The sequence below is a fragment of the Panthera leo genome, chromosome E1, assembly GCF_018350215.1.
Source record: "Panthera leo isolate Ple1 chromosome E1, P.leo_Ple1_pat1.1, whole genome shotgun sequence".
Taxonomy (NCBI): domain Eukaryota; kingdom Metazoa; phylum Chordata; class Mammalia; order Carnivora; family Felidae; genus Panthera; species Panthera leo.
This window is the reverse complement of record NC_056692.1, coordinates 10581765-10606554: the sequence shown is the minus strand read 5'-3', so window position 1 is coordinate 10606554 and position 24790 is coordinate 10581765. Positions and strand designations below refer to the sequence as shown.

Genomic DNA, 24790 nt, shown 5'->3' with positions numbered 1-24790 from the left:
AATCCAACCCCGCCGTCCGATCCGGTTACACCCGCAGGGAGTGTGTATCCACTCGGCCTCGGCGCTGCCCGCCCCGAAGCGCAGAGGCCCGCCCTGACTCAGGCGGGCCAGGAGCCAAGTGGTGCAGATGCTCTCCACCACGAGATGTCGCTGTGGCGCTACCTGGAGGATGGCGGCCAGGGAGTGCGGAGGAGGGACCCTGGTGCGCGACCACCGCGTGTCGCGTGTCGCAGGCAACGCTCGAAGACCGCGAGTCAGACGAGGCTCGGGGCCGCCCGGGTTCTGGAGAGTCTCCAGCTGGGGCCCAGCAGCGCCCAGCGTCAGGTCAAGGGGATGCCCCTTTGGGGCTTTTGAGGTCCTCGCCCCCCAAGAAGTTGTGTAAACAAACTTGGGAGGGACCTCCAGAAAACTTTAGTCCAAGCCAAGGCTCCTCAATGTGAAGGGGGGAAACTGAGGGGCACGGAGGGGCAGCACCTGGCATCCCAGTCATCTGGCCGTAGGGGGAAGAGTGAGCCAGAACCCATGGCTCTGCCTGGTTACTGTTCAAATAACTGACTCCCTGGCCGTCCTGCGTAGGTCATGGTTTCTGTTAATACAGCAATCCGATCCTCCTTAGCACCCACTGTGGTTTGTATTTGCACATTTATTACTGTCATGACTCGGGCTATTGCTTGCCTCCCCTCCTCTAGACAAGCCCGCCTGTTGCCTGAGACCAGGGGCCCCACTGATCCTGTGTTCTGGTTGCCTGGCACATAGGAAGCACTGGTAACATTGTTGGATGAAGGAATAATTGTGAATACATCTCAATTACTCAAAGAGGAAGCAGATCCAGAGAGGGGAGTTTGCTGGGAACAGTCACAGCGGCAGGTAAGTAGCTGGATCAGGGTTCAAACCCAGGACTTCACAGGCTAAAGATCCTCAGTGCCTCCTCTGTCTGGTCCCAGGCCGGGCCCAAGGACGCTTCTTGGCCAGGGTGGGAAAAGTGGCATTAGAGACCTTATCTCTGATCCAGGAAATGAAGGGATGCACAGGCCTGTAGACTTCTGGGAGGCCAGGCCCCCAGCAGGGACCCCAGGTGATCACCCCCTGTAGCAGCCAGCTGTTAGCTTGGAAGCAGACCAGGGGGCTCCCATCAGACACCTGTGCGGGAGAGGGAAGGAGGGGTCAAAGCCAGCAGGGACCCACTGACCACTCCCTGAGAGGCGAGCAGAGATACCTGATTGGGGGGGGGGCGGCAGCCAGGGTTCCCACCTCTGACAGGAGATGCTGACGCTGGGGAGGCCAGATGGTTAGGGGCCCCAGTGCAACACACAGAGCTCAGAGCTCGGGTGGACTCGGTCATCCCCCCTCCCCCCATCGCTCACACCCTCTTGCCAGTTAAAATGCTTTCTCCCACAAATTCTACCACTCTTGCCTGACCCTTTCCTCCTTGTGGCTTTTGAGGCTCAGTATTACACAAAAGTCGGTTTTTAACAAAACGCTTGTGTTTTGTCAGATAACCAGGGGCTTTCCAGAGGTTCAAAACCTGACTATGTCAAAGGCTGCCCCGCATTCAAGCAGGACCTAAACGGGAAGTCTCCCCAGGGGGTGGGAAGCCCCTAATCAGGGGTGCACATTAGCTGCTTGCCTGGGTGTTATGGAATAGGAGACCCTGGGAGGATGGCCAGCCTGGCTCTACCGAGTCTAGAGGCATTAGGAGGGGCTGTAGGGGAGGGCATGTCTCGGGGCCTGCTTGGGCCCAGCTCGAATCCTTACCACCAGTTCAGAGGGGCCGGTGGGGGGCTTGGTGCACCGGGAGCCCTCAGGCAGGCTGGCCTCCGGGTCAGGACAGTCAGGGTGGAGGCGAAAGGCATCTTTGCAGGTGTGGATATGCAGTGGTCTCAGCGGGACACTGTGCAGCTCTCGGGGTGGGATGTAGGGATCTGCTGGGGGCGGGGAGGGGGGGCGGGCAGGGGAGGGCTGCGATGGGCGGACCCTCAGCCAGGACTGATATCCGGCAGGTTTGCACCAGCCCTGCCCTGCCGGTTGGCACACCGCAGAGTTTCCCTCCCTGCCCCAAGCCTCCCTGCCCTGAACCCAGTCCTGAGCTTCCAGTCCTCCCTGACGCTCCTCACCTCCACCTCCCTCTGCTATGGCCCCATCCTCCCCTGCATTCTCACGGTGCTCCCAGGGAAGCTTTAAGCCTGGGGAGGAGGCCAGGAGCGTGCCCAGGGCCAGCCTTTGGGGCTGGGAGCTGACTCAGGCATAGTGGGGCGTCCCTGCTCACCCTCTCCCCTGCATGCTGGCATCTCTGGTGCTGACCGTTGGCTGGCCAGAGCCAGGCTGTTCTCCGGGCTCGGGGGCTGTGGGGATTAGTGCCCCCGCAGGTGCCCCAATCTCCACCTTGGCTGTCTGCCTCGCCCAGTCCAGCGCCCCCTGCTGCCCTCAACCATCCCAGGCACCTCTCCCATCCTACCGATATCAGCCTCAAACCCTTGGGCCCAGCAGAGCAGCCGTGGGAGGAAAGGTTGGGGCCGGGTGGCCAGAGGGACCGGCTGCACGGCGCTGCTGAGAGGTGGTGGCCTTGCCAGTCGAGCCAGGGCCAGGCCACCGGACGCAGAGCCCTCACTCCCTCCCGGGGACAGGAGCAGCTCCTCCACACGGGAAATGCTCTTGCAACTGTCCAGCACCAGGCGGTCTGGGCCCAGGGTCACTCTGAACTGGGACCGAGGCCCGCTGTAGAGATCAGGAGGTAGTGAGCCTGGGGGCCTCCCCTCTGGAGCCCCTCTCCGCCACCCTCCCGGGCCCTGCACCCACCTGCCCAAGCAGCTGGCTCCTGCGAGCACCCACTCTTGGGAGATGAGGGCCCCCTCGCAGCGGTAGCGGGCATCCAGGAAGATGCTTGCCTGCCAAGGCCACGCGGCCGGGCCCTTCCTGCTGTTGGCCTCCGCCGGCCTGATTCCCGCACCTCAGGAAATGAGGCCTCACAGCTCCGCTCCGGGACCCCCACACCCGGTGGGGGGGGGGGCGGGGGTGGTCTTGCGTTCATTTCTTTCCTATCTGGCCCGCCGCCTTTCCATCCAGGCCCCTGCTAACCTCTGCAGCCCCAGATCCGACCTCTCGCCCCCTCCCGCCGAGGCCAGGCTGCCTGTGATGCGATCCTGTGTGAGCCAGAGAAAGCTACCTAACCTCTCAGGGTCTCAGTTTCCTAGTTCCACCCCGAGGGGTCTTGTGACGATTAGAGGGAGGAATGTAGGTCAGAGACTGAGCACATCATCTCCGCCCCTGCCCACCGAGAGAACTCCTATTCAGCCTTCAAAGCCCACTTTTGTGAAGTCTTCTTTGCCTGCCTGTCCCCAGCCCCTCCCCATCTTCCTCGTGGGGAAGATTGCCTCACCTTCCTGCCCAGAAGCTCAGTGTAGGTGGGTATCCAGCTCTGCTTGCTTTTCTCTCAAGATGGGGAGCTCACTCATTGCTAAGGCAGCTGGGCCTCATTTAGGTGCCTTCACCCTGTCCGTGTGGTTTGACCCTCAGGATCTTCACAGGTCAGGCCCCATCCACACGGAGCTCCTCCCTGGAGGCTACACACCCCCCACTGCCTGTCACCGTGTCTGTCCTGCACCCGAGTTCCTGTTACTCGAACCCAAGTCTGGGTCGTCAGTTTTAAGAGAACCTGGACTCTCAGCCCTCCAGGGATGGGTGTCCCCCCCACCCTGCGGAGGCCACCTCCTTCACCCTCTATCCCCAGCCCCCTTCCCGCAGCCTCTTACCAGACAGGAGCAGCAGCACCGGCAACATTTGCATAGCGGGCCCCGGGTCTCGTCCCCACCGGGTCTGGTCTCTTCCCCGCCAGCCCAGGACATTTAACGTCTCCGGCGTCCCCTCCCCACCACCCACACAAGGCCCACGTCACCAGGCCAGGGGGAACTGGCCTGGGAAAGAGGAAGCGGCCATGGCAGGACTGGCAGGGGGCGGGCGTCCTGGCGACAGACCTAGGCCCATCCTGGTGACCGCAGCAGGGACTCACATCCCGCCCTGCCTCCAGTCTCAGGTGACAGGTGGAGAGGGCAGCTGGCCCGAACCCACAGCAGCACTGATAATCCCAACCCCCCTCTGTTGATGCCCCAGCGAGCTCTGGGGTGCCCACGCCGAGGGTTCCCCACAGCAACTCCACGAGAGCCGTCCTGCCACCTGCCAGTCCCTGTTACAGATGGGGAAGTCGAGGCTCGGAGAGGTGAAGTGATTTGCCGAGATCAGTGTTGGAAGCAGAGTTGGATTCAAACCAGTCTGTGTGACTCCAGATCACCACATCCTTCCCTCTCACAGCTCTTCTCGGTCTTTCTTCCTGGCTCAGGCGCTGGGCTCTTCACGCCAAGAATGCTTGTGGGCTCCCCGCCAGATGCAGCACAGGCCAGACCACAGCTGAATCCCCCAGGCAATGCAAAGGTAGGCCCTTTGTGGCGTGTCACGCCCCTCTGGCCCCTCCTGCGGCTGTCCCCCTGCCCCCCCGGCCCCCAGCCTCACGGTGCTGGACGCCTGCATGCACACCGCCTTCTTACAAATCGTATGTATTTGTTTTCGCTGAGGTGGAATTCACATAACCATTCTTTAAGTTACAATTCAGTGTACCCCAGTGCCTTTGCACATGCTCTATTCTTCAAGCCTGGAATATCCCTTCCGCCTTTGCTGCCTGAAAGCTCCTTACTGAACTTCAAATCCGGATCAATGTCCCCTCCTTCAGCCTGCCTTTCTTCTGTCCCCCTGCCCCATGTTGGTCCAGGGGCTTTCTCTGGACCTCTCAGCCCCCTAGTCACAGCCCTACCCCGAAAAGGCTGCGGTCTGACCCGGACTCCCAGACCACGCTGAGAACTCTGTGAGTGCCCGTGGAGAGAGGGCACATTGGAGCCACTTACTAATTGTGGAATGACTGCATGAGCGAGTGAATGGGTGGGAGTCTTTGGGGGATACTGGAGGGGGTAGGGCTGGAGCCTTAAGGTTCCAGCCGCAGGGGGGAGGTGTAGATTCAGGAAGGGGGGAGAAGAAGACTCGGGGACCCCAACCTCCAGCAGCATGACAGAATAATCGGGTCTGGGGCAGAGCCCGACATAGAACAAAGGGCCCTCAGTTTCCGTCTCCAGCCTGTCTCCGCTTTTCAGTGTGACCCCGGGCAAGTCATTGCCTTACTCAGGATCTCAGTGTTTGCATTAGTAAGAGAGGGGCAATGCCTGGACTATCTCGTTCTCCTGTTGAGTCATGGGAAGGGCTGGGGAGGGGGGGCTTCCTGGCCCCTCCAAATCAACCTCCGCGACTGGGGCATGCCCTCTTAACCCCTGATGTTCAAGGGAGGAAGTGCGTGGAGTGGCTGCTTCCGGAGTTAGCCAGCAGAGGGAGCTGTGGAGAAATGGGTCACACAGTCTTGGGTTCTAATCCAGACCCTGCCCCTTACTAGCTGTGTGAACCTGGGCTGGGTGCTTAAGTTTTCTGAGCCTCAGCTTTCCAGGCACACCTGTCTAGTGGGGCTCAGTAAATGGTAGCAAGGGTCTCCACTGTGAGGATGGGGATGTGATTGGAGTCCACATCGCTGGTAGACAAATGGAATTGCTGGCCAAATTCTGGAAAACACTGTACGTCTTTTTTTTTTTTTATGTTTATTTATTTTTAAGAGAGAAAGAGAGAGAGAGAGACAGAGAGACAGAGCGTGAGCAGGGATGGGGCAGGGAGAGAGGGAGACGCAGAATGTGAAGCAGGCTCCAGGCTCTGAGCTGTCAGCACAGAGCCCGATGCGGGGCTTGAACTCACGAACCGCGAGATCGTGACCCGAGCTGAAGTCAGATGCTTAACCGACTGAGCCACCCTGATGCCCCAAAACACTGTAAGTCTTTAAAAACCATTCATCTTTGGGGTGCCTGGGTGGCGCCTCTCTGTCTCAAAGGTAAATAAACATTTAAAAAATGTTTAAAAACACATTCGTCTTTAGGGGTGCCCGGATGGCTCAGTCGGTGAGCGTCCTACTCTTGATCTCAGCTCAGGTCTTGATCTCGGGGTCGTGAGTTCAAGCCCTGCGTTGGGCTCCACAAATGGGCATGAAGCCTACTTAAACAGAAAACCGTTCATCTTTAATCCGGAGGAAATAAACACGTTGGCCGAAGCCAGGCAAGTTACATGAAGCATGTTCACATGTCGGGCACATGACACGTAGGCCACACGTAACAGAAAACTCATTTGGGGCTTACATACATGGAGGTCATTTGTCTCAAACATACAGTCCAGAACTGACAGGGCGGCTCGGCTATGCCATCAGGGACCCAGGCTCCTTCTATCTTCCTGCTCCACCTTCTTAACATGTGGCTTTTGTCCTCATAACCACAAGGTGGCTGATTCCGCTTCGTTCCGGCGAGACTTTGTGTAGCATGTGACATCCCATACAAACCACTGATTGGAGGAGGCCTTTCGGACACAACCCATCAGCCAGAACTACTTGACAGGGCATGTCTCTCTGCAAGGGAGTCTGGGAACTTGAGCGTTTTTCTGTCCGGGCTGCCCAGGATAGGACAGCAAGAGACAGGGCAGTTAGAATGAGCGTTGCATTAGCCCATTCTTCAATTCCAGGGCTGCTTCTGTTGATCTTAAGCGCATCTCCACATCTAGCTTTTGTTTTCCTCCTTTGAAAGACACGGATGCCAGGAGTATTTCTTTGCTTCAGGAGAACATGACCGTGCGGGCATGGAAATAAGGGAGTAACGCATCAAGCTTTGCCTCAGGCAGTTGTTGTGGATGGGGTGGTATTTAGAACACGGACTAACTCTTGTGGCGTGGGCACCCACTGATGCAATCAGATGCCCAGTGGCTCAAAACATGCTCGACCAATCCGCGCGGACACCTGTCGATGGGCCGGACTGCCTCACGCCGGCAGAATGCCGGCCCCCGCGGTAGGTGTTTCGATCCACGGTTGCCTCAACTTCCACAGCTGGAAAATCCTGTCATGTTGGGTGAATGTTCAGATGACATTACGTCGGTCAAAGAAAGCCTTGTGGCTCTTGATGTGTAATCCCTGGCCTGTGGGTCATGGGTGGGTCAGGGTCATGGGTGGGTCGGGGGTCATGGGTGGGTCAGGGGTGGGTCGGGGGTCAGGGGTGGGTCAGGGGTCATGGGTGGGTCGGGGGTCATGGGTGGGTCAGGGTCATGGGTGGGTCGGGGATCAAGGGTGGGTCAGGGTCATGGGTGGGTCGGGGGTCATGGGTGGGTCAGGGGTGGCATGCCCGTGGCCTGACTGGCTTGTGGGAGGGCGTGCAGGTGCCGGTTGCTCCTCATGAGCCTTCCCTGCCTCCCCGGAGTTCCAGCCCAGGAGGGAGATGCGTGGTGAAGGGAAGGGAGAGAGGTGATCTCCCCAGGAGATGGTGGGGACGCTCTCTGGCGAGAGAGGCTGCTGCGGACTAAGAGAATCTAGGATGATTTCTTTTTTTTTTTTTTTTTTTTTTTAATTTTTTTTTTTTTTTTCAACGTTTTTATTTTATTTTTGGGACAGAGAGAGACAGAGCATGAACGGGGGAGGGGCAGAGAGAGAGGGAGACACAGAATCGGAAACAGGCTCCAGGCTCCGAGCCATCAGCCCAGAGCCTGACGCGGGGCTCGAACTCACGGACCGCGAGATCGTGACCTGGCTGAAGTCGGACGCTTAACCGACTGCGCCACCCAGGCGCCCCTGATTTCTTATTTTTTAAAGTTTATTTTGAGAGAGAGGGAGAGAGAGAGCGCATGCACGCACCAGCAGGGGAGGGGCAGAGCCAGAGAGAGAGAACATCAAGGAGGCTCAGTGCTGTCGGTGCAGAGCCCGACGCGGGGCTCTATCCCACGAACCGTGAGATTATGACCTGAGCTGAAATCAAGAGTTGGACGCTCAACTGACTGAGCCCCCCAGGCACCCCTAGTATGGTGTTATTTATTTATTTATATTTGTTTATTTAATTCACATAGGAATAGAATTCAGTGGTTTTTGTTTTCAGGGATAGAATTTAGTGACTCATCGCTTACATATAATACTCAGTGCTCATCCCAGCAAGTGCCCTCCTTAATCCCCCTCACCCCTTTAGCCCTTCCCCCCACCCAACACCCCGCCAGCAACCCTCAGTTTGTTCTCTGTATTTAAGAGTCTCCTATGTTTGCCTCCCTCTCTGTTTTTATCTTATTTTTGCTTCCCTTCCCTCGTGTTCATTTGTTTGGTGTCTTCAATTCCACATATGAGTGAAGTCAGGATATCTGTCTTTCTCTGACTGATTTCGCTTAGCGTGATACCCTCTGGTTCCATCCACGTAGTTGCAAATGGCAAGATTTCATTCTTTTTCATCACCGAGTAATACTCCATCGTATGTATATACCACATCTTCCTTATCCATTCATCAGTCAATGGACATTTGGGCTCTTTCCATGCTTTGGCTATTGTAGATAGTGCTGCTATAAACTTTGGGGTGCATGTGACCCTTCACATTAGCATTTTTGTATCCTTTGGATAAATACCTAGTAGTGCAATTGCTGGGTCGTAGGGTACTTCTATTTTTAATGTTTTGAGGAATCTCCATACTATTTTCCAGAGTGGCTGCACCAGTTTGCATTCCCAGATGTCACTTTAAAAAAAAAAAAAACTTTCTTATTGTTTATTTATTTTTGAGAGAGAGACAGAGTTCGAGAGGGGAAGGGGCAGAGAGAGAGCGAGACACGGAATCCGAAGCAGGCTCCAGGCTCCGAGCTGTCAGCACAGAGCCCTATGCAGGGCTTGAACTCATGAAATGCGGGATCATGACCTGAGCTGAAATCGGACGTTTAACCGACTGAGCCCTCCAGGCGCCCTCCCCCACCAGATGTCACTTTTAAATGGACCAAAGTCACCCAGGCTGGGAAAAGGGACAACAGAAGGATGATTTTTTTTTTTTTAAGTGTCCCAGATGACAAATCCATGTAAGTGTCTCCATGTGGTGCTTGAGAAGAATCCAAGTGGAGATTGCATTGTTTAAGTGACTTCCTCTACTTGATGAAAATTCGTGCTTTCAAAACATGCTGTCATAGGGGTGCCTGGGTGGTTCAGTCGGTTGACTGTCTGACTCTTGACTTTGGCTCAGGTTATGATCTCACCATTTATGGGTTTGAGCCCTGCATGAGGCTCTGCACCGACAGTATGGAGCCTGCTTGGGATTTCTCTCTCTCTCTCTCTCTCTCTCTGCCCCTCCCCTGCTCACTTGCTCTCTCTCTAAAGAAGCAAACTTTAAAAAAATAAAATAAAACAACATTGTCTAAAAAAATGCTGCTGCGGGGGCATCTGGCTAGCTCTGTTGGTGGAACGTGCAACTTTTGATCTTGGGGTTTTGAGTCCAAGCCATTGGGTGTAGAGATTACTTAAAAATAAAATCTTTAGGGATGCTTGGGTGGCTCAGTTGGTTGGGCCTCCGACTTCGGCTCAGGTCATGATCTCACGGTCCGTGGGTTCGAGCCCCACGTCGGGCTCTGTGCTGTCAGCTCAGAGCCTGGAGCCTGCTTGGGATTCTGTGTCTCCTTTTCTTTCTGCCCCTCCCCTGCTCATACACACACACATACACACAAACTCTCTCTCTTTGTCTCTCTCAAAAATAAACTTAACAAAAGAAAAAAAAATTTTAATTAAAATACATTAAAAAAATTTTTTAAATGTTGTTACAGGATCAGTCCAACAAAATGTAATCTGATATTTGTTGGCTCTTTTTGACAGTGTTGAAATTAAATGAATTGAAAGCGGCGTGGGGGGGGGGGGGCGGGAAACAAAAAAAGTGTGAGTTTTTACATCATAACATGTAGAATTACAACGTAACATGTAAAAAAACAAACAACTGGGAGTTGTTTGTATGTATGTTGTTATATGGCCAATAATTAGGACTTCTGACAGTTCTAGAGTGTTTCTTCCTCATAGCTATGAAATGTTTCCCCTCTGAGAAATGGTGGGGTGGATGGGGTTCCTGGTGCCACATTTTTGGGGTGGTAGATATTGCAAAGTGCTTTCCCATCTGTTCAGCTGCATGGCCCCCCACAATAGCTGCAGAGGTGGAAGGTAACAGCTCCCCCGCAGGGGACGAAGCCAAGAGGCTCAGAGCTGGACGGGACCTCTCTAAATTGCACAGCAGGGTGGTAGTGGGCGGGGCTAGAATCCAGGTCGGCTTCTGGCTGGCTCCTGCAGGGGCGTGGCCTCAGTGGGGGGTGGGGGTAGAAGGCATGAACACCGAGAAGAGTAAACGGATGTTCCCAACAGTGTGAGGCAGGGATAAGTGCTAGGAGGAAGAAATAAAACAGTGCAAAGGGCTGGAGAGTGATGGGGGTTATTGTAGGTGGGTGCCCAGGGAAGACCTCTTAGAGGAGGAAAGTTTGAGCAAAATCCCAAGAGAAGTGAAGGGGTGAGCCACGCGAGGACCTGGGGTTGAGCACTTCCAGAAGCAGCCCAGTCAGTGCAAAGGTCCGGAGGTGGCGTTTGCTGAAGGAACAGAGAGGCAGGCTGGAGCCCGCTCGCACTGACTTGCACTGACTCACAAAGACAGCTGTGCCCAACTTTGCCTTCGGTGATGTCACATCGGTAGCTTGAACTCAGCCACAGAGGGAGCATTTACACCACAGAAATTGGTAAATGCTAAACTCGGGGCTTTTGGGTTTTTGTATTTGATTGTTTTTCGGAGGGCCACCCTCAGCAGCCCGGCACTGGGGGCGGGAGATGGGTTTGGAGAGCTCACCAGGGCCTCGCGGCAGTGGAGGGTTTTGAGCCAAGGAAGGATGTGAAGTGACTTGGGTTTTAACAGAGTTTCCGGCCACCACGTGGGGAAGAGACCATGGGCCTTGGGGGTCGGGGGTCGGGGGGTCTGGGAGGCCAGTGAGGGGGCAGATGTGAATCCAGAAAGGATTGCCAGATTTAGCAAATGAAAATACACAACCTCTGGCCTCAGGGAACCTGATCCCTATACCTCCCTTCCATTCTTCACGAGTGGGGCGTGCGGGGCCAGGTGAGGGACTTGACCTATGGAAGCAGGAAGCTACTGCAGGGACACGATCTGATCTGTGTTTCCCAAAACCTCTCTCTGGCTGCTGTGCAGAGACTAGGGTCCAGGAGCAGGAGAGGGAGCCCAGGGGACAATGCAACAGGAAATGATGGTGGCCGGGACTAGGCCGTGAGCCGGGAGGATGGCGCTTCTCCAACTCGGGCTCCCCTACTCACTCTGCTCCAGCTCCAGGGACACTCCTGCCTCAGGGCCTTTGCACCTGCTGTTCCCTCTGCCTGGACTGCTCTTCCATCAAATCTCCACAGGGGATTCCTTCCTCTCCTCCTTCAAATCCTTGCTGCAACGTCACCGTCTCTGTCGGCCTTCCCTGACCATCCTGTTTACAATAACACCCCCCTCCCTGCCCCCCACCCCCGCATTACTTCCTACTGCTGCCCCCTGCTTTATTTTTCCGCATGGTGCTTATCACCTTCTAAGACCAGTGTAATTGAGTTGATTTGTTCTGCTGCTCTCTTTCAGCCAAAATCTGAATTCCTCAAGGGCAGAGACTTCTGTCTGTCTCACGGCCGAATCCCCAGAACCAGGAACAGCGTCTGGCACACGGTAGGTGCTCCACACCATTGAGTCAGTGACTGGATGTCCGCATTTGGGCCTGTTGGAGGTTGTAGATTGGAGGCGTAGGTGGGGGCGGGGGGTGACTCCCAGGTGCCTGCCCTGGATGGAGGTGCCGTTTGCTGAGATGAGGGGCCTCAGGGTGGGGCGCTGGTGAGCGTGGTATTAGTCACAGGAATTGGAGGGCTTGTGGGGGGTCCGCGGGGAGATGTCTGGGGAGCACTGGCTGTCGGGACCTGGAGCTCGGGGAGAGGGCCGGGCTGGAGCAGCGTTGAAAGCGGTCCGTGCAAAGCTCAGGGAGGAACAGAGCGAGGAGGGGACAGGGGCCGGGCCAAGCCCCAAGATACAACATTCCAGAGAAGGGCAGACCTGGGGCGGGGGGGGGGGGGGGGGGAGTCAGGAGAGGCGGGGTGCCATGAGGTTGATGTCCCCGATGACATTCATCCCGGGCCAGTCTTTGCGAGGACAGAGCAGATGCAGTTCTCCAGCCCACAGCCAGGGTAATCGCGGGCAGGCCTCAGGAATGTTCTGGGATGGGTAAGATCGGTGCAGTGTGTTCGCCCAGCTAGTGGGTTCTCCGGGGACCACGATGGATTGCAGCACCAAGGGCGGAGCTCCAGAGTCTGTGACAGATGTGATGCCATCTCCCCCCCACCCCCCGCATCCCCGCCCAGGTCCCCCGGTCAGCCGGGGTGGGCCGAGTGAGGGAAGCAGGGGAGAAGAGGGGTGCCGAGAAACCACAAATGACCTCAAGCTGGAGCCGTCTAGCCATGAGGTCAGCCCACCCAGCCATCCAGGCTTTTGGAAGTCAAGGACAGCAACTTCCTGGCAGGCTCCTGGCTCTCCCTTCCACCCAAACCGCAATCAACTCGCAGGCTGGCCTGGGGGCAGTCCCTTCTCCTGGGGGTGGGGGGGGGGGTGGGGCAGGGGCAGGGAGTGCCGGCATTCAAATCCCCCCGGCCACACTGAGGTCCAGCGTGGTCACATCCCATGTCCGGCTTGCTGGGCCCCCGGCAGCGGCTCCCCCACGTCCCCTCCCTGTTCCCCGAGTCTGGGAGTTTACAAGCCTCTCTGACTTAGGCACTGACACTTCCAGGCAGAAATTGCTCCTTCCTATTTGCCTCATGACCTTTGGAGTGGAGGCAGCCTGTCCTGGCCACCGTGTGCTGAGGCAAAAACAAAGTACAAGCACCAGAAGAAGGAAGGTGTGTGTGTGTGTGTGTGTGTGTGTGTGTGTGTGTGTGTGTGTGTCTTTGCATGCGTGTGCAAGCCCCCATGTGTTTCCGAATGTGCGTCCCAGTAGCTTGCATCTCCATGGGTACATGTCCCCGTGTGTGTATTGTTCTCGTGTGTACGCGTGAGCCTATGTGAGCCTCTGTGCGTGTGAACGTGTAGGAGCGTGTCCCTGTGCTCTTGTGCGTGCGAGTGTGTACGTGGCAGGGTCCCTGTACTTTGTGAGACCCTCCCTGTGTGGGTATGAGCACGTCTGTGTTTCTGTGACCCTGTGTGGCCCGTGGGGCTTGGCAATGCTGGGTGGAGATTGGAGGGGCCGGCCAGACTGCCAGCCGGCACCTGCCTCACGCCCAGCCCTGCCTGTCACCTGTGAGACAGTAGGCGACGGGCCGTGTGAGACCTCGTGACCTGTCACCACTGGGACAGAGCAGGGGGGTCCCAAAGGCTGGGAGAGATGAGGAGGGTGGCTGTGCCAGGGAGACTGTGGACCCCAAGTCGGGGAACCTAGGCCCCCACCCGGGCTGCCAGCCCTCAGCATCCTCTAGAAGACGCCTATCTTGGTCTTGGGCACTAGGGCACCTCCCCCCCTGCCCTCGTGACCGGTAGATCTGGCTTTTCCCCGTTTACCTGCGAGCCCCCCACTCGGTATCTGCTCTCCATTTCTTCCTTCCTTTTTTTTTTTTTTAAGTTTTATTTCATTTGTACCTCTTTTTACTATTTATTTATATTTATTTTTGAGAGACAGAACGTGAGCAGGGAAGGGACAGAGAGAGGGAGACACAGAATCCGAAGCAGGCTCCAGGCTCCGAGCTGTCTGCAGAGAGCCCGGTGCGGGGCTCAAACCCACGAGCTATGAGATCATGACCTGAGCTGAAGCTGGATGCCCAACTGACTGAGCCACCCGGGTCCCCCTCCACTTCTTCCTTTCTAACATACCCCAATTTGTGGGGAAGCAACGTGCCTATGTAAGCACTTGACTTCTGAGCCTCCCTTGCAGCTAGGGATGGCCTGTGACATGGTTCTAAGATGTATGCGCCTGTCTGCGGGGGGTGACCAGGAAGGGGTTTACTCTTGTTGACGACAGGGGACACACAGCGTGCCAGGTCCTTCTCCCTCTTTTATTCTGCCTGGAACATGAATGTGATGGCGGGATCCCAGGAGCTGTCTTGCAGTCATGAGTTAAGAGAAGGAGACTGTCATGAGTATAACGGCAAAGTGGAAAGAGAGCCTTAGTCCCTGACAACTAAACCGAGGTCAACAAAGTGCTTTGGATTTCTCCCAATGAAAGAAAAAGACACCTTCAAGTGCATAAGCCATGTTGGTGGTTTTCTGTTGCTGGCAGCCCAATGCAATCTTAACCGATCATTCCAGGTTGAGGGCTGGGAGGACAGGATGCCCGGCACTCCCCACCGCCCGCGGTGGGCCCTGCCTCCCTCCTCAGAGACCTTCCCGCCTCCAGCCGCTGCCACTAACACCGGGATCCGTGTTCAGATCGGGCCTGGAATCAGTTATCATTTAGACCGACTCTCCATTTCCAGTCTCGGAGAGGCTTCCTGCTGAGTGACAGGAGAATAGATTGCTACCCTCGTGACAAAGAAGAGACTGAGGTTCAGAGAGGGCTGGGGCTTGCCATGAGTTACCAGCTGAGGAGATGACAACTTGGTCCTTAATTCTGGTGAGTTCTATGGGCCCCTAGAGGGAGTTCTTGTTCCCACCTCCCCTCGCCCACCTGCCTCATGGGGGCCTGAAATGCCCCCATGGAGAACAGGCAGTGTCCTTTGCAGGTTCATCCACCGAACTGCCCCCTTCTTGGGAGGGCGCGTTCTGTCTATGGTGTCCTCAGGGCACCCTCTCCGGTGGGTGGCACTGGATCCAGGAGGGCTTGCTGAAGAAAGCAGGGAAGGAGAGAGTGGAGGGGACCCAGCAGACTGACAGTCGCCTCCCCTTGGAAGAGGGGGCCCCGGGAGCAGCTTCCGTTGGCCCCTGTAAACGTGGGTGTGAACCGTGGCCGGGCCACGTGGGCTTTCTCTGCTGGATGCCCCCACCACTCACTGGGTGACTGAACCAGATTACTCACTGCTGCCTGCCTTAGTCAGAGAGGCGTGTCCGTCTGTAAAGAATGGGAACCGGGTACATGGAGTCCCGGACGCAGACACAGTCCCCCACCGAACCCCTCATCCCTGTGCTTTGTGGCCTTGGGTCGCTTTCTCTCCTGAGCTGAGCTTAGACGTAAACTGTGACGATGACTCCGTCTGGAAGGAGAAGGCGAAGACAGAAATGGTTACATACCTAAGATGCTGCTCAAATGTCCCCGGGCTTAAGGAGGAGTCCGTGTGGGTAACGATGGCTGGTCTAGCGCCTCTGAAATGCCAGGCGCCTGCCTGGCTGTCACTTCCTAAGTCCGTAAAACCACTCAGCCAGAGAGGTCTGAACATCCCCACTGCACAGATGAGGGCATGGAGGTCAGGGCTGTCCGGTCCTGGCCCCCCCACGGCCTCTGCCCACCTCTCTGGCCCCCTTCTCTCCTCCATTCTCTGGGCCCCTTGGCCCGGCCGACACATGCTGGTCCCTTGGGTCCCAACTTACACGTCCATCCTTGATTTCCCCGGCTGGACGAGAGGCTCCTCCCGGCTCCCCGGTGTCTCAGCACCCCTCGCCTTGGCACTTAACACAGGGGACCGTGGCTGCCTGGGTGAGATGTGGTCTCCCCTGGGAGCAGGCTGGGGCCGTGACTCTAGTGCACAGCACAGACAATAAAGAATGCCTTGGTCGTGATGTGGCAGGGTTGAAATCTAGGTGTTTCTGATCCCAAAGCGCATCTTCTTAAAGCTCTGGGACTGGATGGGGGCGCCTGGGTGGCTCAGTCGTTTAAGTGTCCGACTTCAGCTCAGGTCACGGTTTCGCGGTTCATGAGTTCGAGTCCCGCATCGGGCTCTGTGCTGACAGCTCGGAGCCTGGAGCCTGCCTCGGACCCTGTGTCTCCCTCTTTCTCTGTCCCTCCGCTACTCACACTTTCTCTCTCAAAAATAAACAAACATTAAAAGAAGGAAAAAAAAACCAAACATGTTCTTTGCTCATCCATAGGATGCAATTCCTCACCCATTCATGTTTTATCCAGAGATTGAAGCCCTTTGATCACGTGTTCAGGCTCCACTTCTGATTCTGGTTCTCTTGTTGTTTCCACAACAGCATCTGCAGTGGCCTCCTCTGCTGGTCTTAAATCTCCAATTTGTAAAAAAAAAAAAAAACAAAAATGCACTACCTATGAGATGCAATAGAGAGAGGGATACCCACACTCTCTCCCTGGGCTTAGCTTGCCCAATGAGAGCCCACTTTGAACCTTTACTGGGACTTCTGACTACCCCCACTGCCGCAACGGGGGGCTCCTGGAGGTTGTTTGAAGGAGTCTGATGTTAGATGTTCCCAAAGTGATGAGGGTTAAGGTTCTGCAGCTCAGGAAGGCACTCAGGGCTTGGGTCAGAGATCATGTGATAACACAGGACCAAAGCATCCACCGCTGAGCTCATCGCCCAACCCCTGACCTGTTCCTCTTCCAGGGAGCCCATCTGGGGGACATCTCCACTACCTGCCCAGAAACTCTGACATCTCCTGCACTTCTCTCTCTCCACACACCTGTTTCAGGGACGTTGCTCTGTATTCCTGCTGCCACTACCCAGTCCAGACCCCCATCATCTCTGTCAACCTGGACTGTCACAATGACCTCCTCCTGGCCTCCAGTCTCTTTCTCGAGTATGCCCTCCATAGCGTTTGCCAAAATTATTTTTCTGAACCAGGAATTGTAAACCCAAATGCCCATGACGGTCGGACAGGAGACACGAGCCAAGAGAGTTGAGTTTGTGTATCTAACGCACATGCTGGTCTTCATTCCCACAAAGATAACGTTTGTGTTACTGAAACCCAAGTTCGGTCGCTTGTCTCTTGAAAGCCAATGCTCGAGAGATAGTGATGGCTATGATGGCTATGATGAAAGGAAAGGCTGCTTATTCAGGAGGCCAGCAACCTGGGAAGATATGGCGGACCAATGTCCAAAGACCATCTCTGAAGTCTCCGAGCAGTGGGTCTAGAAGAGGGAAGCACAGGGAAGTGTTGGGGGCTCAGCGTGCAGGGGAAACAGTGGTATTCTCGAAAGGACCTCAAGCAGACCTGCTGGTGTCAGGAAAGGCTATTTTCTTTTCTTTCCTTCTTCCTTCCTTTCTTTCCTTTCTTTCTTCCTTTTCTTTCTTTCTTTCCTTCCTTCCTTTTCTTTCGTTTCTTCTCTTCTTTCTTTTCCCTTCCTTCCTTCCTTCCTTCTTTTAAAATTTATTTATTTATTTTGAGAGACAGGGGGAGAAAGAGAACCCCAAGCAGGCTCTGTGCTGTCCGTGCAGAGCCCGATGCGATGCTCAACCCCATGAACCAAGAGATTATGACCTGAGCAGAAATTAAGAATCGGATGCTCAACCAACTGAGCCACACAGGCACCCCAAGGCTAATTTCTAGTGTGGTCAAGCTTGATCTTCTAGGGACATCTGGGTCCTTGTTTCCCCAGGGTTAGTGTTCTGTTGAAATCTCAAAGAAGCTATAATTAGTCAAACCCCAGGCTAGAGGGCACAGGTCAGTGAATTTGAATTATGTAGCCTTTAGGCTACTTGGAACATTTTACTTGCTCTCATGGTTTTTTGTTTGTTTGTTTGTTTGTTTTTTGAGACACACGTCCTCTCGGCCTCATTTGTTTTCCTGCTTTTAATACATGTAGAAAACAGTGGTGCATCTGACCACTGACACTTGGACCATGCTGGGGAGGGCATTAGGGAATGGTGGGGACTGTAATGAACTAGAGAGCCATGCCCTTCCAGTGGGGGGGGGGGGTTCTGCTCAGTTATAATCCATCATTATCACGTGTAAATGCGGATCTGATGTTGACAGATCTTCTGGTTTTCCGAAAGAAACCAGAGATCAGGATTTTTGTTAATGTTTCATTTTTGAGAGAGAGAGACAAAGCATGAGCTGGGGAGGGGAAGAGAGAGAGGGAGTGGGAGACGCAGAAGGTGAAGCAGGCTCCAGACTCTGAGCTGTCAGCATAAAGCCTGACTTGCTGCTTGAACTCCCAAACTGTGAGATCGTGACCTGAGCCGAAGTCGGCCGCTTAACAAACTCAGCCACCCAGGTGCCCCTCCCCATTTTTAACATAGGCAAATAACTCCAAGCTTTAAAAAAGCTCTGTGTGAGTCATTCCCCCATCCTGTTGGCAAGTCAAAATGGTACGATCTCCAAGGACAGAATTTTGACATTAATTATTAAAATTATAAGTGCCGTAGTCTGTAACTTGGCACCTGGACTTCTGGACATCCATCCAGCAGGTATACTGGCCACATGCAAAATGATGTGTTCAAGATAATTTATTTCAGGACTGTTTGCAACAGCAGAAAATCTGAGTGAATCTAAATGTCCACCTATAGGGTGCTAGTTAAAGAGATTACTTCGTAAAGGGATACTATTTAGCTGTAAAGAATGAGATGGTTTCTTACATAGGACATCAACAGCACAAGGGACAAGAGACAAAAATAGGTAAGTTGGAATTCATCACAATTAAAAACTAAAAATTTTAAAAACCTTTGTGCTTTAAATTAAAAAAAAATTTTTTAACATTTATTCATTTTTGAGAGACAGAGACAGACAGAGTGGAAGCGGGGGGTGGGGGAGAGAGAGAGGGAGACACAGAATCCAAAGCAGGCTCCAGGCTCTGATCTGTCAGCACATAGCTCAACGTGGGGTTCAAATCCACAAACCATGAGATCATGACCTGAGCCGAAGTCGGACACTTAACCGACTGAGCCACCCAGGCACCCCAAAACCTCTGTGCTTTTAAATGATACCATCAAGGAAGTGAAAAGGCAATCTGCAGAATATTTGTAAATTATATATCTGATAAGGAACTTATTTCCAGAATATATGCAGAACTCTTACAATTCAACAATACAAAGGGAAATAACACAATTAAAAACCAAACAAAGCATTTGAATAGACATTTTCCCCCCAAAAGGCAAATGGCCCATAAGCACCTGAAAAGATGCTCAACGTCATTAGTCATTAGGGAAACGCAAATCAAAACCACAATGACGTACCATTTCACACCCACTAGGATGGGCTACTAAAAAAGGAGGGTGGAAATGACAAGTGTTGGTGAGGCTGTGGAGAAATGAGAACCTTCAAACTGCTGGTCAGTTTGTAACATGAACACAGCCGCTGGGGAAAAGTTTGGCAGTTCCCCCCAAAAATTAAATGTGAAAGTTTGCCGTATGACCCAGCAAGCTCGCTCTAAGGTATCTACCCAAGAGAAATGAAAACACGTCCACACAAACACTTGTACTTGAATGTTCACAGCATCATTGTTACAATAGCCAAAAAGTGGAAACAAATGTCCACCAACTAATGAACAAAATGTAGTCTATCCATACAATGTAATATATTTGGTCTTAAAAAGGAATGAAAAGACAGGGATGTCCACTCTCGCCACTGTTATTCAACATAGTATTGGAAGTCTTAGCCTCTGCAATCAGACAACACAAAGAAATAAAAGGCATCCAAATCGGCCAGGAGGAGGTCAAACTTTCACTCTTTGCAGATGACATGATACTCTATGGAAAACCCAAAAGATTCCACCCAAAAACTGCTAGAATTGATTCATGAATTCAGCAAAGATACAGGATATAAAATCAATGTACAGAAATCAGTTGCATTCCTATACACCAACAATGAAGCGACAGAGAAATCAAGGAATCGATCCCATTTACAGTTGCACAAAAAACCATAAAATACCTAGGAATAAATCTAACCAAAGAGGTGAAAAATCTATACACTGCAAACTATAGAAAGCTTATGAAAGAATTGAAGAAGACACAAAAAAATGGAAAAAGATTCTATGCTCCTGGATAGGAAGAACAAATTATTAAAATATCGATACTACCCAAAGCAATCTACATATTCAATGCAATCCCTACCAAAGTAACACCAACATTATTCACAGAGCTAGAACAAATAATCCTAAAATGTGTATGGAACCAGAAAAGACCCTGAATAGCCAAAGCAATCTTGAAAAAGAAAACCAAAGCAGGAGGCATCACAATCCCAGACTTCAAGCTATACTACAAAGCTGTAATCATCAAGACAGTATGGTGCTGGCACAAGAACAGACACTCAGATCAATGGAACAGAATAGAGAACCCAGAAATGGACCCACAAACGTATGGCCAACTAATCTTTGACAAAACAGGAAAGAATATCCAATGGAACAAAGACAGTCTCTTCGGCAAGTGGTGCTGGGAAAACTGGAAAGCGACATGCATACACAAAAATAAACTCATACACAAAATAAACTCATAATGGACCACCATACACAAAAATGAACTAAAAGATGGATGAAAGACCTAAACATAAGACAGGAAGCCATCAAAATCCTAGAAGAGAAAGCAGGCAAAAACCTCTTTGATCTTGGCCACAGCAACTTCTTACTCAACACATCTCCAGAGGCAAGGGAAACAAAAGCAAAAATGAACTACTGGGACCTCATCAAAATGAAAAGCTTCTGCACAGTGAAGGAAACATCAGCAAAACTGAAAGGCAACCAAAAGAAGGGAGAAGATATTTGCAAACAACATATCAGATAAAGGGTTACTATCCAAAATCTATAAAGCACTTTTCAAATTCAACACCCAAAAAACAAATAATCCAGTGAAGAAATGGGCAAAAGACATGAATAGACACTTCTCCAAAGAAGACATTCAGATAGCCAACCGACACATGAAAAGATGCTCAACATCACTCAACATCAGGGAAATACAAATCAAAACCACAATGAGATACCACCTTACACCTGTCAGAATGGCCAACATTAACAACTCAGGCAACAGCAGATGTTGGTGAGGATGTGGAGAAAGAGGATCTCTGTTGCACTGCTGGTGGAAATGCAAACTGGTGCGGCCACTCTGGAAAACAGTATGGAGGTTCTTCAAAAAACTAAAAATAGAACTACCCTATGACCCAGCAATTGCACTACTAGGTATTTATCCAAGGGATACAGGTGTGCTGTTTCAAAGGGACACATGCACCCCCATGTTTACAGCAGCACTATCGACAACAGGCAAAGTATGGAAAGAGCCCACATGTCCATCGATGGATGAATGGATAAAAAATGGATAAAAAAGATGTGGTATATATATATGTGTATATATATATATATATATATATATATATATATATAATATTATATATTATAAAATATATAAAATTATATATATAAAATAAAATAATAAATATATAATAATATAATAAAAAATAATAATATATAATATATAATATATATATAATAATAATATATAATAATATATAAATATTATATATATTATATATATATAAAATGGAGTATTACTCGGCAATCAAAAAGAATGAAATCTTGCCATTTGCAACTACATGGGTGGAACTGGAGGGTATTACGCTAAGTGAAATTAGAGAAAGACAAAACTCATATGACTTTACTCATATGAGGACCTTAAGAGATAAAACAGATGAACATAAGGGAAGGGAAACAAAAAGAATATAAAAACGGCGGGGGGGGGGACAAAACATAAGAGACTCTTACATATAGAGAACAGACAGGGTTACTGGAGAGGTTGTGGGAGGGGGGATGGGCTAAATGGGTAAAGGACACTAAGGAATCTACTCCTGAAATCACTGTTGCACTATATGCTAATTTGGATGCAAATTTAAAAAAATTAAATTAAATTTTAAAAATAAATAAAATTAAAGTTAAAAAATAAATTAAAAAAACAGGAATGAAGTTCTGATAAATGCTGCAAGGATGAACCTTAGAAAAACATTGTGCTAAGTGAGAGAAATCACACACAAAAGATCACATATTGTGAGTTGAGAATAGGCAAATCCAGAGAGACAGAAAAGTAGATGAGTGGTTGCCAGGAGCTGGGGAGGGGAAATGAGGAGCAACTCCTGAAGGAGCTCTTTTTGGGGTGAGAAAAAAGTTCCAAAATTAGGTGGTGGTTGCACAATTTTTATGAACATAATACTAAAACCCACTAAATTGTACGCTTGTAATTTTTTTCAAGTTTATTTATTTTGAGAGAGAGAGACAGACAGAGTGCAAGCAGGGGAGGGGGAGAGAGACAGGGAGAGAGAGAATCCCAAGCAGGTTCCACGCTGTCAGTGCAGAGCCGGACACGGGGCCCGGACTCGTGAAACTGTGATATCATGACGTGAGCCAAAGTCGGACACTTAACTGACTGAGCCACCCAGGCGCCTCGAGATGCTTTTTTCCTAAAGAAATGGTCAGTTGTGTCCGATGCAGCAGAGCTCAGTAAGGCAAAGACCGAAAAACATCCATTGGATTTGCCTATAGTTAGATAATTGATGACTTTTCCAGGACAGAGTCAGGGCCCAGTGAGGGTAGAGGCAAAGAAGGGAGCTCATAGTAGACGGAAAAGTAGATGAGAGGGGCACCCGGGTGGCTCAGTCGGTTAAGGGGCCGACTTCGGCTCAGGCCGTGATCTCACGGTTCGTGGGTTCGAGCCCCATATCAGGCTCTGTGCTGACAGCTCAGAGCCTGGAGCCCGCTTCCGATTCTCTGTGTCTCTTTCTCTCTCTGTCCCTCCCCAGCTCACACTGTTTCTCATTCTCAAAAATAAACATTAAAAAAAAAAAAAAAAGTGGATGAGAATCAGTTTTTGTCAGAGAATGTTGAATAGCCTATAACTGTATACCCAGCCTAGCTGAAGTTTTTATAGAGCGGTAATTAAAGTCTATGTATGACTCTCTTACGATACTTTGTTTTCTTCCTGAATCAGACAGGACCATCACACAGATGCCCACCCAGTCCCCTGACCACGTGAGTTTCTGTGTCTTGCTGTTTTATGACCCTCTACCTATACTGAAGGTCACTGCAGGCCTCATATTAGACATACTCGAGTTAGGGAAGATTGTCTACTGTGCCCCCTAAAGAAAGGCCATCCAAGTACTATTTTCAGACCTCAGTGACAGAAAATGTTCCCTTTCCTCAAGTACGGTTTATTAATATTCAGTGCAACAGTTAATATGGTTTTTTGTTATGCTGTGAGAAAAACCAGAAACAAATTCATAGTTCAACCTTAATTAACTGGGGAGACCCATATGGGATCTTTATATGTCTGAATACTAGATAGCTATTTTTCCAGGGGCTGACCTAACACAAGTATGTTTTTCCTTGACTTTTAAAAGATGCAGTATCTACTTTTTCATTTTAATGTATGATCCCAATTAAACCTCTTAAAATTCAGTGCTGGGGCGCCTGGGTGGCTCAGTCGGTTAAGCGTCGGACTTGGGCTCAGGTCACGATCTCACGGTTGGTGAGTTCGAGCCCTGTGTCCCGCTCTGGGCTGATGGCTCAGAGCCTGGAGCTTGCTTCCGATTCTGTGTCTCCCTCTCTCTCTGCCCCTCCCCCGTTCACGCTGTGTCTCTGTGTCTCAAAAATAAATAAACGTTAAAAAAATTTTTTTTTTTTAAATTCAGTGCTAAAAAAAAAAAGTATGGAAGAGTTACCAAGGGGCGGGAGCGGGGTGGGGGGGAACTGTCACCATTAAAGAGAAGGGGCTTCTGAGCAGCTGATAGTTTTTTTATCTGAATTCAATACAACTGTTGTGTTAAATTTGTGAAAACTGATTGAACTATACACTTACGTCTGACTTTCTGTACGTAAAAAGTAAACAAAACAAAACGAAACACAACAGTGTGGAATATAAACAAAACAAAGGTTTTAAGATTTTATTTTTTTAGCCTCTACACCCTACGTGGGGCTTGAACTCAGAGCCCTGAGATCAAGAGTTGGCACGCTCTACCAGCTGGGCCAGCCAGGCGCCCCAACAAAACAAAATTTTTAGGAAGAGTGTAGGGCTTGCCAAAATTCGTTTCTGGTCTGGATCCACTTTTCAGCCGCTAGTTAGTGAGGTAAGGAAGAGACCCTCTCTACCCGGCACTCGGAGTCTAACCATGGGGTTCCACCCACCGGTCATTGATCATTATTCAGGGCAGAGCCTGCGATCCTGTACTTCTCGCCTCCATATCGTTGTCTGAGCCCTTCCCTCTTCTCACTCGGCGGAAAGAGCCACCTTTGGAGTCCCTACTCCAAAGCCCTTTTCCTTACAGCACTACCTCGAGCTTCCTGAAAACCTTTCCTCCCCACCATGTTCATACTTGTCCCCGTGTCACCGCTGCCTCCTCCGCACTGAGCTTTTGAGGGATGGTGCTCGATGAGTATTTGCTATACGGACGAACGAACTACCGGCTCCGGAGTGGGGTGGGGCACCTGGATCCCAGTACTGCTTCCTCCCTCTCTGGGCTCGGCTGACCCGCGGGCTCCGCGGAGGGGTAGAGGCTGGACGCCCCGCTCGCTCTCCCCCTCAGCTCCGCCGCAGCCCAAAGAGCGGAGACCACCGCAGAACCACCGACGGAGAGAACACGCAGGAGGCCGGGAAAACCCGAGCGGACGCCCGGGGACTCCGGAAGCTGGGCGGACGACCAACCACCGGAAGTCAGTGGCGGCTTCAGGCCGGCCGCTCTAGAATCCCAGAGGCCCAGGGTCTCTGTGGTTGGACGCGTCGGATCAACCCTATAGTTTGGGTGGCGCATTACCAAGAGCCGAGCTCCCAGCCGATCGGGAAAATGAGGGGGTGGTGCATAATTCCTCGGGCGATGGGGACTGATAGAGGGAAAGGGGCCTAAGAAGGGTGATTTCATGAGCCGACCGAGAAGGTGACAGATCCACGCACCTCAGCTCTTCCAGCTCCCGGGACCAGAGGTGACTAGCGAGCAAAGCGCCGGATGGCAGTGCGCGCGCACGCACGGGGACGTTGCCTTCCATTCACGCGGCGCCCGGGGCTACTACTGCGCATGCGTCAGAAGTCGGCGCTGGGCGGAGG

At 51.8% G+C, this 24790-nt stretch overlaps 1 protein-coding gene and 1 long non-coding RNA gene across 5 annotated transcripts; both read right to left on the bottom strand.

The window, feature by feature from the left end:
- Positions 1–613: 613 nt before the first annotated feature.
- Positions 614–3859, bottom strand: LOC122206948 (serine protease 33-like). 2 transcript variants are annotated; one of them, XM_042916604.1, is made up of 3 exons: positions 3750–3859; positions 1756–1922; positions 614–1140 (listed from the first exon to the last, which is right to left on the bottom strand). In XM_042916604.1, the coding sequence occupies exons 1-3, from the start codon at positions 3781–3783 to the stop codon at positions 919–921; spliced, it is 423 nt and encodes a 140-aa protein (XP_042772538.1). In that variant the 5' UTR covers positions 3784–3859; the 3' UTR covers positions 614–918. The 2 variants fall into 2 exon arrangements, 1 of the variants encoding a protein (XP_042772538.1); XR_006196628.1 differs by lacking the exons at positions 614–1140; positions 3750–3859 and adding an exon at positions 2456–2609 and having other exon boundaries at positions 1788–1922.
- A 9842-nt stretch (positions 3860–13701) lies between these two features.
- Positions 13702–24719, bottom strand: LOC122207196. Of its 3 annotated transcripts, XR_006196710.1 has the most exons (4): positions 24066–24596; positions 15930–16052; positions 14129–15082; positions 13702–13995 (listed from the first exon to the last, which is right to left on the bottom strand). It is a non-coding gene; the product is annotated as an uncharacterized LOC122207196 (long non-coding RNA). The 3 variants fall into 3 exon arrangements; XR_006196711.1 differs by lacking the exon at positions 24066–24596 and adding an exon at positions 24641–24719 and having other exon boundaries at positions 13702–15082; XR_006196709.1 differs by having other exon boundaries at positions 13702–15082; positions 24066–24588.
- Positions 24720–24790: the final 71 nt, after the last annotated feature.